This window comes from Limulus polyphemus, unplaced genomic scaffold (assembly GCF_000517525.1).
Source record: "Limulus polyphemus unplaced genomic scaffold, Limulus_polyphemus-2.1.2 Scaffold850, whole genome shotgun sequence".
Taxonomy (NCBI): domain Eukaryota; kingdom Metazoa; phylum Arthropoda; class Merostomata; order Xiphosura; family Limulidae; genus Limulus; species Limulus polyphemus.
In genome coordinates, this window is record NW_013666460.1 from 296109 (window position 1) to 309972 (window position 13864).

The 13864-nt window shown below is 31.0% G+C and overlaps 2 protein-coding genes across 2 annotated transcripts in view; one reads left to right on the forward strand and one right to left on the reverse strand.

Annotated features, from left to right (window-relative positions):
- LOC106460865 (28S ribosomal protein S14, mitochondrial-like) overlaps nucleotides 1-7373 on the reverse strand; it is a 9031-nt gene extending 1658 nt beyond the window's left edge. Inside the window, exons 1-3 of the mRNA XM_013920613.2 lie at nucleotides 7157-7373; nucleotides 2490-2660; nucleotides 1197-1385 (exon numbers count right to left, since the gene is read on the reverse strand). Of these exons, the coding sequence (XP_013776067.1) occupies nucleotides 1203-1385; nucleotides 2490-2660; nucleotides 7157-7183 (381 nt within the window). The 5' untranslated portion in view covers nucleotides 7184-7373 and the 3' untranslated portion in view covers nucleotides 1197-1202. The remainder of the gene's footprint in view (nucleotides 1-1196; nucleotides 1386-2489; nucleotides 2661-7156) is intronic.
- Nucleotides 7374-7831: 458 nt separating this feature from the next.
- Nucleotides 7832-13864, forward strand: LOC106460868 (elongation factor 1-alpha-like). The gene is made up of 7 exons (XM_013920618.2): nucleotides 7832-7887; nucleotides 9016-9194; nucleotides 10526-10705; nucleotides 11654-11821; nucleotides 12412-12691; nucleotides 12805-13197; nucleotides 13346-13864. The coding sequence occupies exons 2-7, from the start codon at nucleotides 9051-9053 to the stop codon at nucleotides 13564-13566; spliced, it is 1386 nt and encodes a 461-aa protein (XP_013776072.1). The 5' UTR covers nucleotides 7832-7887; nucleotides 9016-9050; the 3' UTR covers nucleotides 13567-13864.

The following is a 13864-nucleotide window of genomic DNA, read 5'->3' on the forward strand; positions in this document are numbered from 1 at the left end:
AGAAACTAAATTTATTAAAAGTAATAAGCTTTATGTTTCTTAAACTACCTACATTTGTCAAAGTATTTATGAATTTTCGAAAATATTCGTCCACTAGTTTTATTGTCGGAATGAAATATAGCAAGACTTGCATTGCCTACTAAGAAAGTTAGTAGCCTGTAGTCATCGGGTTAATACGACTCACAAATATGAATACTTTTAAAAAGACACATCTTGAAAGCACTATACTACTTCTTAACTGTAAACCTAAGTGTTGTTGAATTATTCATAAGTGTGCAGTGATGACACTTTCCACTTCAAGAACTAGTAAGTACATAAATAAAAAATTTCAGCTGACTTAGCACATGTGTAATACTAGGAAAATCAAAGTTTTGGACTAGATATATTTGGAATTCAGAGAAATGTGAGACGATTTGGTTTCAATGTTAAGAACTGTAAGGGGTTTCAAAAATAGTCTGTCAAAGAATAACTACCCTGTTAGAAACATAAAGCTGTATCAGCTGAAAATGATTCCTACCCTGCCAAAATTTATATTTTTGCTGTTAGTCCCACTATTCTTACCATTAGGTATGAAAAAAAGATGATGCATCAACACCATCAACTCCTTTAATATCCTTAAACATCTCAATTAGATCTCCTCTAAGTCTTCTTTTTTTCAAGAAAAAAACAATTTCAGAGATCTTAATCTATCAACCTTTCCATCCAGCCACTTTTCAATCCAATGAGCCAAGATATTCCCCACACTCACAGAGATAATTTTTTAACAAGCTTTTTATGTGACATCTTGTCAAGTGCTCTCTGAAACTCCACATACACCAAATCCAGACCCTCTTCAAAGAATATAAAATATTAGTAAGGCAAGATTTTCCCCTAGTGAAATCATATTGACTACCAAATAAAATTTTAAACTTTAAATGATTTTTCAAAGCATCTTTTTTTCAGACTTTCAAAACTTTTTCCCATAAAGGAAAGCTTTGATGGGCTGAATGGATTGTAGACCCACTAGTAAAATCAGTCACAATGCATTTTCATTATAATAATTTTGAATAAAAAAAAAGAATTTGAGTAATATTTCATGCAGAATAGAAAAGAAGTTTGTATTTTCTAAGCACTTTTCTGGGAAGTTTAAGGACTATAAATGTAATACTTTTTTTTTTTAGAATAAACTGGTCCACAAGAAACATACACACACACACCTTTATCTACCACATGGCTCTTTGAACCCCTGAAAGGTAATTGTAATCTGCAAGGTGTCGCCACATGATGCGAGAAAGTCTCCACCTTCGAAGATTCCCACGAGGACGAGAAGTAATAGCACATCTATTGTTCACTCGTGTGATGGAACTATCCTTTGGAAGAGCAGCAATTTCAGCATCTGCAATTTCCTGAAATGAAATAATGTTATTTTGACAATCTTTATAAGACTCTTAAATCAGAAGATAGTGGATCTTCAAGACTTTTTTTAGAATGCTGGAGTGGTCATTCGACCCACTCTCAGATATGCCCCTACCCATTGTTCTCATTTCACAAACAACTATCAAAATGTATTTTGAAATAAACACAAAGCACAAACTGTTTCAAATAAAGATTAAAACTCTCATCCTCGCACGCTCTACCTATTTGAAACTTCTGCTCAAAAATGACTAGTTCTTTAACTCTCCAATTACCAGATATATGTCACTGATATCTCTTGATTTCTTTCTTTTCACAGTGGAACTGGAGATCTGAAAAATATAACCCTCCCATCCTCCTTTTTAAACTAAGAATGATTAACTAGCAATCTATTTGAATTGGCCGTAAGGAGAGTAATGTTAGAGTTGTGACTAACCTATGAAACACTTGGTTCAAAGATTTGTTTACTTTTTTTTGTAGATACAACAATAATGAAATTTCTGAAGGCAGAATAACTGCAGTATGATATCAAATATTTCATATGAATTAGGAATATTTTTCTGGACTGAACTCTGGTAGTAATCAAAGAAGTATTAATGTCATAATGTTTCATTTAAAAGGTAGTTTGATAATTTTCTTTCAAAGTGTTATTTGCATAATTGTGTTTCATATGACAGATAAGGAAAAATGATTTTGGGTTCTATTTGCTACAAGTACAGAGAATACAAAATTTCCTTGGGCTGCTATATACTCTATAGTAAAAAGATTTAATCAAATGCCCCAACTTCACTTTGTATGCCACGAACAAAACATCAACTTTCAAAATATGGTGTTTTGTTACAATGATATTTGTTCATGTCTGCATCAAATTTCCATTGTATATATTAACTTATTACTATTATAGGATTTATCTGGCACTAATTAAAAACAAAACAAAGAACATTAATTTTCTTATTTTACAACTGTAAATATAAATACCTTAACTTAAAAAACAAACAAACAAATTAGTCAGTTAACAGACAAATCCAATTTCAAAAGAACTTTTTAATGTCTTTTAAACACAAAAAATGAAACAGAAAATTTCAAACAGTACATACTCGCAGTTGAACTGGCAATATATCATTTTTTCGTAAAGAATTAATGTTGAGTCTCAGCTGAGCATATTCTTTCACCATCTTTCGCCTTTTTGCATCTCGGACCATCTTCCAATCAGGGTATTTGTACCGGCATGGTACATATTGCAAAAGAGTGCGTGTTTGAATAGGCAGCTAAGTTATAGAAAAAATATGCATATATATATATACTTCTCAGTCTGTAATTTCTTGGAAAAATGTTTAGCTATACCACTATCTTACTATCAAGAGTAATTTAACATACATAAATCTGATTTTTAAAAAAAAATCAAAAAGTGTCTAAGAAGCAATATATCTTTATAATCAAAGTAAATGTTTATCACAAACTGTTGTTAAAAGTTAAGAAAAAATAAAGATTGCAATTGGAATTCATCATGTAACATGTATAAACACAAGAATGAGAACATCAATAATGTATGAGGCAGCCTTAAACACAAAATACACTTTTAAGTCATACAGTAGTTCTCTATTTTTCATAACCACCTATATACAATAAACTCTGAACTAAATAATGGAATTAACATACTGTTATCTGTAATTTCTCCTCTGTGATGCTACAAAAAACATATCACTGAAAACATTTCAAATTTTTACAGCTGTTAGACATTCACCGATAAGACAAAATTTTAAAAATCATCAGATAAGTAATCTGTGAATTGTTATTCAAGAGTCCACAATTAGAATTAAAGATCTGAATATACAAGGAAATGAATAAGATTTTCAGAAAACTAAGTTTCAAACTTACTTCTTCTAAATATAACAAGGTTACTTCAAAAACTATGGGTTACTGAAACAGTTTGTAATGGTCTAAAATAAATAGCTGTGACGAGACAAGCAAAAACAAATTAAAAGTAAAGTCATGTAAAAGAGAGGTTTGGTCAGAAAAAAAAGTTTAAAAAACCTAAAGTTAACCATCATGGGAGTGAATGGTCTAACAGTTGATATGTTAGAGTGAGATTAACAGTTTGAAAGAGATAAGGAGAATAATTTGTCTTGTCAAAGGGTGTTCTAAACTAATTGAACCTGCCTATGTGGACTTTGACAAAAGGCAGATGATTATTGGAAGTACAAAGAACAGATGATTATTGGAAATATGAAAAGCATATGATTACTGGAAGTTCAGGATACAACTGCCGTAACTCATGCGACAATGTAAGTGAATTATACATGGATACTATTGTGACAAAAAAATAGATAAAAGAGTTTGGCTTGTAAACTGAATTCTAAAGCAATTGAATTGGCCTAAGTGGACTTTTGACAAGAACTGTATAGTGTTTAAGATACAACTATGATCTCCATAGTGTAAAGAATTTTGTACATACATTTAACTTGTTTCGAATACATGTATTATTTATAAACAAGTGGAGTGCATGCTGTTTGTTTACTGTTGAATTTATCACCAACAAATCATAGACACCTACTGTAGAAGAATCCTTACCACAACACACCCATATAATTACATTACTATATATTCTACTAAAAAGTATGTTCCTGATAAACAATAGTGTTGACAGGAGTTGCATGCTACAAACCTCAGTCAGGACAGTTTACTTAACACCTAGAGGTATCATATAAAAGTTGTACACTAGCATAAAATTCATTAAATGATGAGACAATACACAATAAGCATATGTGACCTTACCAAAATCTAGGAATGTGTGATACTGATATTTTTATTATTCAGGATCACTTGGAGAGTCTTGAAAAAATTGGTCTAAATGTGGACAATTTTAAATGTAAAAAAAATGATTTAGGGTATGGAATTTCATGAAGATTTTAATACGAGATGAACGTGATGACTTTGTCATGATATCCTGGTTACATGTAAACCAATCTGTCTGTCACTACGTAAACAAGTTGATTAGATGTTTTGTTAAATTGTACTATCATCTGGTAGCAAATAAAAGACTGATAAACTAGATACTTAAGAATGTGGGGTTGTAGATTTGATATTACTTGAATCTTGGTTAGAATTCAAAGATATATTTAAAGCTTGAAGGTGTATTATTAAGTAGATTTTGTGATGAATAGTAAAGTTAGGTTTCTATCTCAGATTATTTTCCTATTTTCTTGTGCAAAGGTTATTTTATTTAGTTAGAAGTCAGAATGTTAGTTGTTTCATTTGCAAAAGTCCTGGACTCGCATCTTAAAATTGTACATTTTGTTTAACTTGTGAAAGTTATAATGTATATATATTTTTTTTTTCTTAAGGATTCAGCTATATATGTTTCAATAATTCTTGGTATAGAATAAAAGATTCAGTACACCTCCCTCTGGAGTATTTAGCTGTAGTTCACAAACACACAAATAATCTTGTGATTTGTTTAAAATTCTTCGAATAAGCTATCCACAAGTGATGGAAAGAAAGTTGTGAAATGCAACCCTGAATATTAGGGATAATATGTTTACCATTTGTAGGCCAAATTCAAGAGAATGTGTAAAAAACTTGAACAACAAATTAGAACAACAAACCAGTTTAAAACATTTCATAAATCATCACAGCTAAATAATGATGTATATAACTATGAAGTAGGTCAGAATATTATTATTTTTTAATAGAAAAGTAAGTTATCTTTCACAAAACTAAGCCAAAACTGTCCAAATCAATGCTTCCACGTTAATGGTCTGAGGCCAGGAGATCTTATTAAACTATCTGACTATTTCTTTTTAAATAAAAAAAAGTAAGAAATATAGGCCATACTACAAAACTATACTAACATATTAAATTTACCATTAAAAACAGCTTTGAAACATACAGTTAACAGGTAGTTATCTGTTTTGAATAAAATTATTGATTTCATGGCCACTATCTTTAATATGGATAAAAATGGCATTGTTTGTATTTCCATATTTATTTATCTTTTTTAAGTTCAGAAACTCTTGTGTCAATGCTTCTTCCAGTTTCATCTACATAACCTATCTGACAGGATTGGTGTGGTATATACTATAAATGCCTTTTTTATTTATCTTCAGGTGTTCATATATCAGTCAACATACCATGAATGGTGGTTCTGATTATAACTGTGCTGACCTTTTCCATTATGCTATGTTAATTTTGTATTTATGGTGACCTATCTAATTTAAATGTTTTTTAATTTGGTAATTCATTTATGATATGGATAAAGAAATGTAATGACACCTCCATTTTTTGGTGCCCTCTCAAAGTTCTTGACAAGTCAGCACCTGTGTTAAGATCTCTTAAATTTCTTTTTTAAGAGAAAACAGGTGGTTTTTAATTGAGGTGTTAAAGACTGTTAATGGAATGGTGGTATTGACGCATCCTCTTTTTTCATACTTAATGGTGAGAATGGTAGAATACAGGAACACATGAATAAATTTTGTTACGGTACAAGTCATCTTCACCTAAAATAGTTTTGTTTTTCTAACAGGATCATTGACCACGGAATGGGCCATCTTTGGATGTGGTGCTGTAGTATGCTTAAGGGAAGGTTAGATAAATATTTAATTAAATGATAAGGACTGGATTTATTCTTTTTAACTTGGATGGAACAACCTTGATGGACCAATGCCAAAAGGCCCCTTGTTGTCCCTTACATGTTATGTTAGGTATGGTCTCCTTATCCAAGAAAGGATAATGACCGACTTTTTGGAAAGGGTTCAGAGGAGGGCTACTTGGCTGATTACAAGAATGAAAGGGTTATCTTACGTAGATAATTTAAGATAACTTATTTTCCCTTGAGAAAAGCAAGATATGATCTTGTTGAAATGTACCAGAACATTGATTTATAGGATAAAGGTCTCAGACTTGTGATGTATTGTGAAGGAAATATGATTAGAGTACCCAAGTTGAAGATTTGTATGAATAATTCACATTAGTACTACTCTGAATTTGTTTTTGATCTGTTAATTCTGCTATCTCAAGCCTTTTGATATAAAGTATTGTTAATTGTTTTATCTTCATGCTTTGAGCCTTAGTCCTAAGACACATGTCACCTCCCATGGACTTTCCAAATCTTACTAATTTGATGACTATCTCAGGATCTTACAAAAATGTATTCTAAACTCATGGTAAAGCAATCAGTCAGTAGTATTTTTTCCCTTATTCTCATAATGATGAATTTTACACCTACACTAACTGAATGTCATTTAATAATCTAGTGCATTAACTCGCTCACAAATCTAGAAAATAGAATTACATTTATTACAAAAAATTGTGAAAGATTTCTAAGGACTCGTGTCTATATAGAGAGCATTATTTTCAGCGAAAGCTTGTCTTGCATAAAAGATAATTAAAATGTCGATGTAGGGTTGATTTGTTCCTTGAAGTTTGAACCCCTACTAGGGTTTCCCTAAGAACCCAGATGGATTTCAATGATTCATTTTTTTAAGAATAGAGGTTTACATCTTTGTTAATCATTGTAACACTAGACACTTATTTTATTGTTACTCAGTGGAGTTATTCCACAACTAAATATTAGTGAACTTACGCTTTATTATTAAAAGTTAAATTACTTAATAACTATTAAATTAGGTAGACCTAACCAACTGATATTGGAATAGTATTAGTAGGCCTATAAAAAACTGAAACAATACATTTATTTTAGGAATAAAAACATGCAATTATTAATATGCTTGCTTTTAAATTTAAAATTATAATAAGGCGAACTCACCCGTGAAACTAAAAGTGAAAGAAACATGATCTAACTTCAAAATAATAATTAGGGTATTTTCTTTTTAATTTTAAAAGCTTGTAATGACAAGCTATTCTAGAAATAATTTAAATCACTGACTCATAACAATTAAGAAATAGTTTGATTTGTCGTATTCCTGTTATTTTAATCTACATTTACATCGCATGTTCACCATAGAAGTAAACGTACCGTGATCGTAAACAAATTTATTCAGGAAAATTTGGATGGATATACGAATAGGCGTTCTTAGCTATTGGAACATTTTCTTTTCCTCCCTAGTTCATATATAATATAAAAATATCACATTATAAGTTATAATTACGAGACCAGTGGCTTTTATTACAATCAAAAAATTAAAAAACTTCACCAAAATTACTTTAATACTAAGTATATACCTTATAGTTATATTAAATACACATGATAAACACTCTTGGCTCTTATAACTTTTATGTCCCTCCCTTAATAGTACATAATATAAACATTTTGCACTAAAACACACATACACAAATAATAAAAAAGCAATAAATCTGGAGTATCACGGCAAAAAAAAAAATCAGTAAAGTAACATTTTTTATAGATTACTTAGCGTTCATAAGACAAATGTAATAGCTAATAATGGCTGGATGCATTGTGACGTCACTAGTTAATCTCCGGCATGTCGTATTTAAGTCACGTGATCGATTTTGTCAGTCCCTCTTTTCGTTGTGTCTGTAAGTATGGAATGGGTGATATTTTGAATCTAATTTTATCTTTTGAAAAATAAATAATCGATAATTATAATTTTTTTTAAATTTAGAGAAAATCTTTAATGTTAGACTAAGAATTACATTTTTGAATGAGTAAATAATTTTGGTATCTTGAAATAGGTTGCGGTGTAATGTTCAGATTTCTTGAGTACCGGTATATCATACAATGATACACGGCTACATTACCTATTAGGAAAAATGCATTATATGATGGGGTGATATCTTTATTGTTACATTTCGTTAGAATAATAAAATGAACAATTTTCCACACGTTTTTATTTCTACGTTTAGTGATCTATGAAAGGGAAGTTTTTCAATTGACAGTTTTAATATATTACGCAACTGTCTTTGTCGAATAATTTCAATAAGTACACTTTGTCCGCCATTTTATTTTTAATGAGAATGATTAAATGGTAAACTGACGCATATATTATAACTTTCTTTTAGACGCAGCGTAAAAGAGGAAATTTATGGAATACGGAAGTCTAGAAACTATTATTTAATTTTTTCGTGGAAAAATTGGTATCAATGATAATCTTGAAATTAATAGTACTATTGTATTACTACTACTAGTGAAATTCTAGAACTTCAAACTATATTAATCATTATAATTGAATATCGTCACTTGACTAACGTTACTGATCTTCTGTTTTTGATAATAAACTTTTATATAATATGAGAGCTGTTATCACGTATTTGTTTGGCCTAATTAACAACACGTGTTATGTAACTTGTAAGCTAGGCTGAACTTTAATTTTTATGTCTTGAAAATTAAATTAAACTAGCTTAATGAAATAAATGTATAGAGACTTGGGTTTTTTGTTCATTTCTATTCTTAGTGTTGTAAATGAAGAGAGAAGGTAATAACACTTTTAAATTTTTTCATCTTTGGAATTTGAAATGGTCTAGGGAGGGAGGGAGCATTTATTCTTTATCATGCAAGTTTTGAAGAAATAAATGATTTTGTTTTACACAACTTCATGGATAGCTTGTACTAAAACAGTATTCTTAATATGTTTATTAATAATTGTTATAACAATACTGTTTCCTCTGTCCAGATTTATTTGTAAAATTCAATTTGTTCTTTTGTAGGATTTGTAGCAAAGTAATACCACACACACTTCAAAATGGGAAAGGAAAAATTTCATATTAACATCGTGGTCATTGGCCATGTAGACTCTGGAAAGTCTACAACTACTGGTCACCTTATTTACAAATGTGGAGGTATTGATAAGAGAACCATAGAGAAGTTTGAGAAGGAAGCTGCTGAGGTATCTTTAAGCTATTATTGATAAGAATTAAAGTTATCTTTAAAATCTGTATTCAAAGTTAAATCCTCTTACCAAACCAAGCTGTTGTTGCCACAAACATCAAATTTTGATGTACAACCCTGTTGATATTGCCACTGTTTGTTAATAAGTAAATCTTGGATTACTAGTACTGATATGTAGGAACTTTTTTTTTGTGTGTATAAATGGAGATCTTTTTCAAACTTTTCCTGTGAGTAACTTGCAAAATGTATCTTAATATTTTCAAGTTGTCACATTTCTTGTTTTTATACTTGTACTACTCTGATATTTCACTCTGTAAAATTATTTATGAACTGTGAGGTATCAAATGCAAGTAGTCTTTTTTTTTTGTTTTTTTTTAATGATAAATGACAGCCTAAATTGAAGAATATGTGGTACGATTTTTGTCAATTTTTAGGGAAATAAAATACTGGTATAAGTGATTTGAGTAGTATGTATATGGAAAGCTTAGATAGGGCTTATTACAAATTTTATGTTGTGTCGTGTACCACTGAAATTAGCTTCACATACCACAGTTTGAGAATCTCTGCTAAGCATAGTAATGGTGCCAAGTACTCTTATCAAAATATATAACTTCATGTTTCAATGTTCTCTTGTTTTTAACAAGTCAGCATTTATATTTAAATTGTGGAATAAAACTAAAATTCCAATAGCCAGGAAATTGGTTAACCTAAATATTTTCAATTATGACTTCCTTTGGCAAAATATGCAGTATATTTTATAACTTAATCATTAACTGTATTAGTCTTTGGTGTACTGAGTAAATAGTGTATAACGTGAAGTCTTGCATGTGCTTCTGGTGCTGCCAAATACAAGTAGCTTTTCTTTTATTCCAACTAAGTAATTGTCCTTATTTCTCATAATTTTTGATTAATTCTAGGTTTAGCTTTGTAATATTGAGTTAATTGATTAGTGTTACAACTTGTAAAAAAAAGTTGGATTTATTCCAAATGTTCTGAAAATAACTGATTAATTCTTGAGCTAATTAATATTAAACTAATTGACTATAAGTTTCAGTTGTCAAGTTCTAGATAATGCTTTCATATTAACCCAAAACTTTTAGCCATTTAATATCCTAAATTGTGACAATACAGGAATTCTGACATTGTTCTGTTATTAAAAAAAAATTCAATATCCCCAAACTTAGTTCTACCAAAAAATTTGGAAGTGGTGAAGGTGTTATGTAAATTATCTTGTATTGTAAATTAATTAGAAATGTCTTTCTCTTGGGATATGTTTGTAATAGAAAAGTAGATAGCGATACTAATGCTGTTTTCGGGGTTCTCTTCTAGCTTGGTAAGGGTTCATTCAAATATGCCTGGGTTTTGGATAAGCTGAAAGCTGAACGGGAACGTGGTATTACAATAGATATCACCCTGTGGAAGTTTGAGACCCCAAAATACTATATTACTGTTATTGATGCTCCTGGACATCGTGATTTCATCAAGAATATGATCACTGGAACATCTCAGGTTGGTATTTTCTTGCTCCTTTATAAATATCCATTCCAAGTGATGATTTCTCTTTGCTTCATGACTTTAAGAAGGTTTCTATGCAGGCTTTCTCATTTTGATAAACCTTGTAACCACCATAAAACAGTTTTTAGTGAAAATTAAATCTTGTACACAAAATCAGATTAAGTATTTATACTAAGTTTTTCTGTGAATGTCTGATGTCATTCTGACTAGTGACTGCAAGATTTTCATGTTTAGATTAAAAATACGTTTTTCATTTTAGTCTTCAAGTCTCGTTTTCATAACCTTAACCTTTTTACATGAATATCCTATTTTTTTCAGCAGAACTATTATATTTTCTCTTAATATTAGGGGCTTAATTACTGACCTTATAACCACCACAGTAAATCGCATAATCTAAATTACCCTTTTCTCTTTTTACAATGACTGCAGAACTACTTATCCTAAACAGTTTTAGGCTCATAAGTTTACATTTTAATTGTTTTACTTGCTCTAAACCGTGTCTGAGCACTAAAATATGTAACAAAACTTAAACACCTTGGAAGCAAATTGCTCAGGTTCAGTAAAACAAATTACTTAATTTCATGTATAATGGTATATGGCAGGTGGGTTTGACTTTTATTGAAACTGAAGATGAAATGTGGGTGGAAATAATTTAGTTTGGTAATTTGGCAGCAAAAAGTGTAGTCATAAAGAAGCTAAGATTGAGAGTTTATTTAAATGTATCTTTTTGAAATTAAAATGTGTATAATAGTAACTGTTTTGTGTAAGTTTATTTAAGTACATAGTTAATAAATTAGTTTAAATTGTGTTTAACTGTAAATAGTTCATTTTGTACACTTTTACCTAAGTGGTTCCCAAGGGTTAAAACTAAAAAACAAAACTACAACTGCAGAATTTGGTGCTAGTATATTTGATACTTCCATAAAATGTTTTTCTTCAAAGGCTGACTGTGCCGTGTTAATTGTGGCTGCTGGAACTGGAGAATTTGAAGCTGGCATCTCAAAAAATGGTCAAACTAGAGAACATGCCTTGTTGGCCTATACATTGGGTGTGAAGCAGATGATTGTGGGGGTTAATAAAATGGACACCACAGAACCTCCCTACAGTGAAGTAAGCATGATTAAGTTGCTGGTTAATTGCTAAACTAATACCTTGCATTTTGCTGAAAGATCAAACAGTGTTGTATTACATTGATATTTTGCAAGTTATTTATAAAAGATACTTGGGGGGGGGGAGACGTGAGTATTTGTATATCTTGCTGATTGTGTTCCTATATCCTTATTTTTCTATAGCTTATTTTAAAACAATTTTTGTTTTGATTTAACATTACAGAGTTCAATATTTTTATGGTCACTGGTGTATAAATTTTTACCATACAAAGCAGTTACTTGTGCCATATGTAAAAAATATGGCACAGTAACCTTGTCGGTGGAAACAAATTTAAGTTAAGTAAAAACTACTTCACTGCACAATTTCGGTGACGAGGACCCACTTTGAGACTAATAATGGTTGGAGATAGCTTGAATGGGTGATGAAGAAAAACGTTAATATAAGTTTAACATAACAGCCGTCTCCAACCATTATTTACTGCACAATGTTTAGATCTTAATTTTGATCATAAAAGTTAGTTAATACTTTTTATGATAAGAATACATAGTATTAATTAATTTAATAAAGCAGTGAATATTTTTCTCCAACAGAAACGTTTTCAGGAAATCCAAAAGGAAGTTAGTGCATACATTAAGAAAATAGGTTACAACCCTGCCACTGTTGCTTTTGTTCCCATATCTGGGTGGAATGGTGACAACATGTTGGAGCCCAGTACCAACACTACATGGTTCAAGGGCTTTAAGATTGAACGCAAAAGTCAGGTAGTGGAAGGAAAAACTCTTCTTGGTGCTCTAGATTGTATAGAACCACCGTCTCGACCCACTGACAAGCATCTTCGTCTTCCTCTTCAGGACGTTTACAAAATTGGAGGTATGTTTCTCATTTAGTTTTCTTTTTTTCAGTAGTATTGTAAATATACTAGTCTGTTTTGTGTTCTGTTAAGGTTTTGTTACTATTATAACTATGATTATATATCTTTGCAGGCATAGGAACTGTTCCTGTTGGCAGGGTTGAGACTGGTATTTTGAAACCTGGGATGGTGGTCACTTTTGCACCTGCCATGATTACCACTGAAGTTAAGTCTGTTGAAATGCACCATGAATCTCTTACCGAGGCTTTACCAGGTGATAATGTTGGTTTTAATGTAAAGAATGTTTCTGTGAAGGAGCTTCGTCGTGGGTATGTAGCAGGTGACAGTAAGAATGATCCCCCTCAAGCCACTTCTGATTTTACAGCTCAGGTGATTATCCTAAACCACCCTGGTCAGATCACCAATGGATATGCCCCAGTTCTGGATTGTCATACAGCTCATATAGCTTGCAAGTTCAAGGAGATCAAAGAAAAGTGTGATAGACGTACTGGCAAAAAACTTGAGGGTAAGTTTCTTTTATTTAGAAAACTAAGCTTCAGCTATAAAAGTATTTATGAATTTAGATAATTACAATGAATTAAGAATTTCTACTATTAACTGAGAGTTTAAGTATTTTACTTTTTGATTACTATTATTGTTGTTTTTTCTCTTAGATAATCCAAAGTTTATAAAATCTGGTGATGCAGCTATTGTGGAACTAGTTCCTTCAAAGCCCATGTGTGTGGAGACCTTCACCAATTACCCTCCCCTTGGTCGTTTTGCTGTCCGAGACATGAGACAGACAGTGGCTGTAGGTGTGATCAAGGCAAAGACAAATAAAGATGTATCTGCTAAGCTGACCAAGGCTGCAGAAAAGGCTACTAAAAAGAAATAGCTAGAAGTGGGGAACGTAGTATTGAATGCCAAAGTTACAGAACTGTTAACAGAATCTGTCCTGGCTACCAGGATTAGTGTTTATTTTGAAAAATGTAAGGAGTGTACAAAGCAGTTAATTTTTTTCTCTAAAAGCAGAATCTATCTATTTCGTGTTATTATATTGTTTCTACACATTTGGTTGCTTTGCCACAAGTTTCATAGAAAAGAATTCAGAAGAAAAGGTGACCAATGCTATTATGTTGCCAGTTTGTACTTGTCACTAGTGTTTGTTAAATAAAAATGTTTTAATCCATGCT

Bases quoted from the DNA above. Each gene is read 5' to 3' on its own strand.
- LOC106460868 (XM_013920618.2), top strand. From the start codon at position 9,051: ATGGGAAAGGAAAAATTTCATATTAACATCGTGGTCATTGGCCATGTA. The intron at 12,692-12,804 runs GTATGTTTCTCA...ATATCTTTGCAG, and splicing joins GGACGTTTACAAAATTGGAG to GCATAGGAACTGTTCCTGTT. The intron at 13,198-13,345 runs GTAAGTTTCTTT...TTTTTCTCTTAG, and splicing joins TACTGGCAAAAAACTTGAGG to ATAATCCAAAGTTTATAAAA.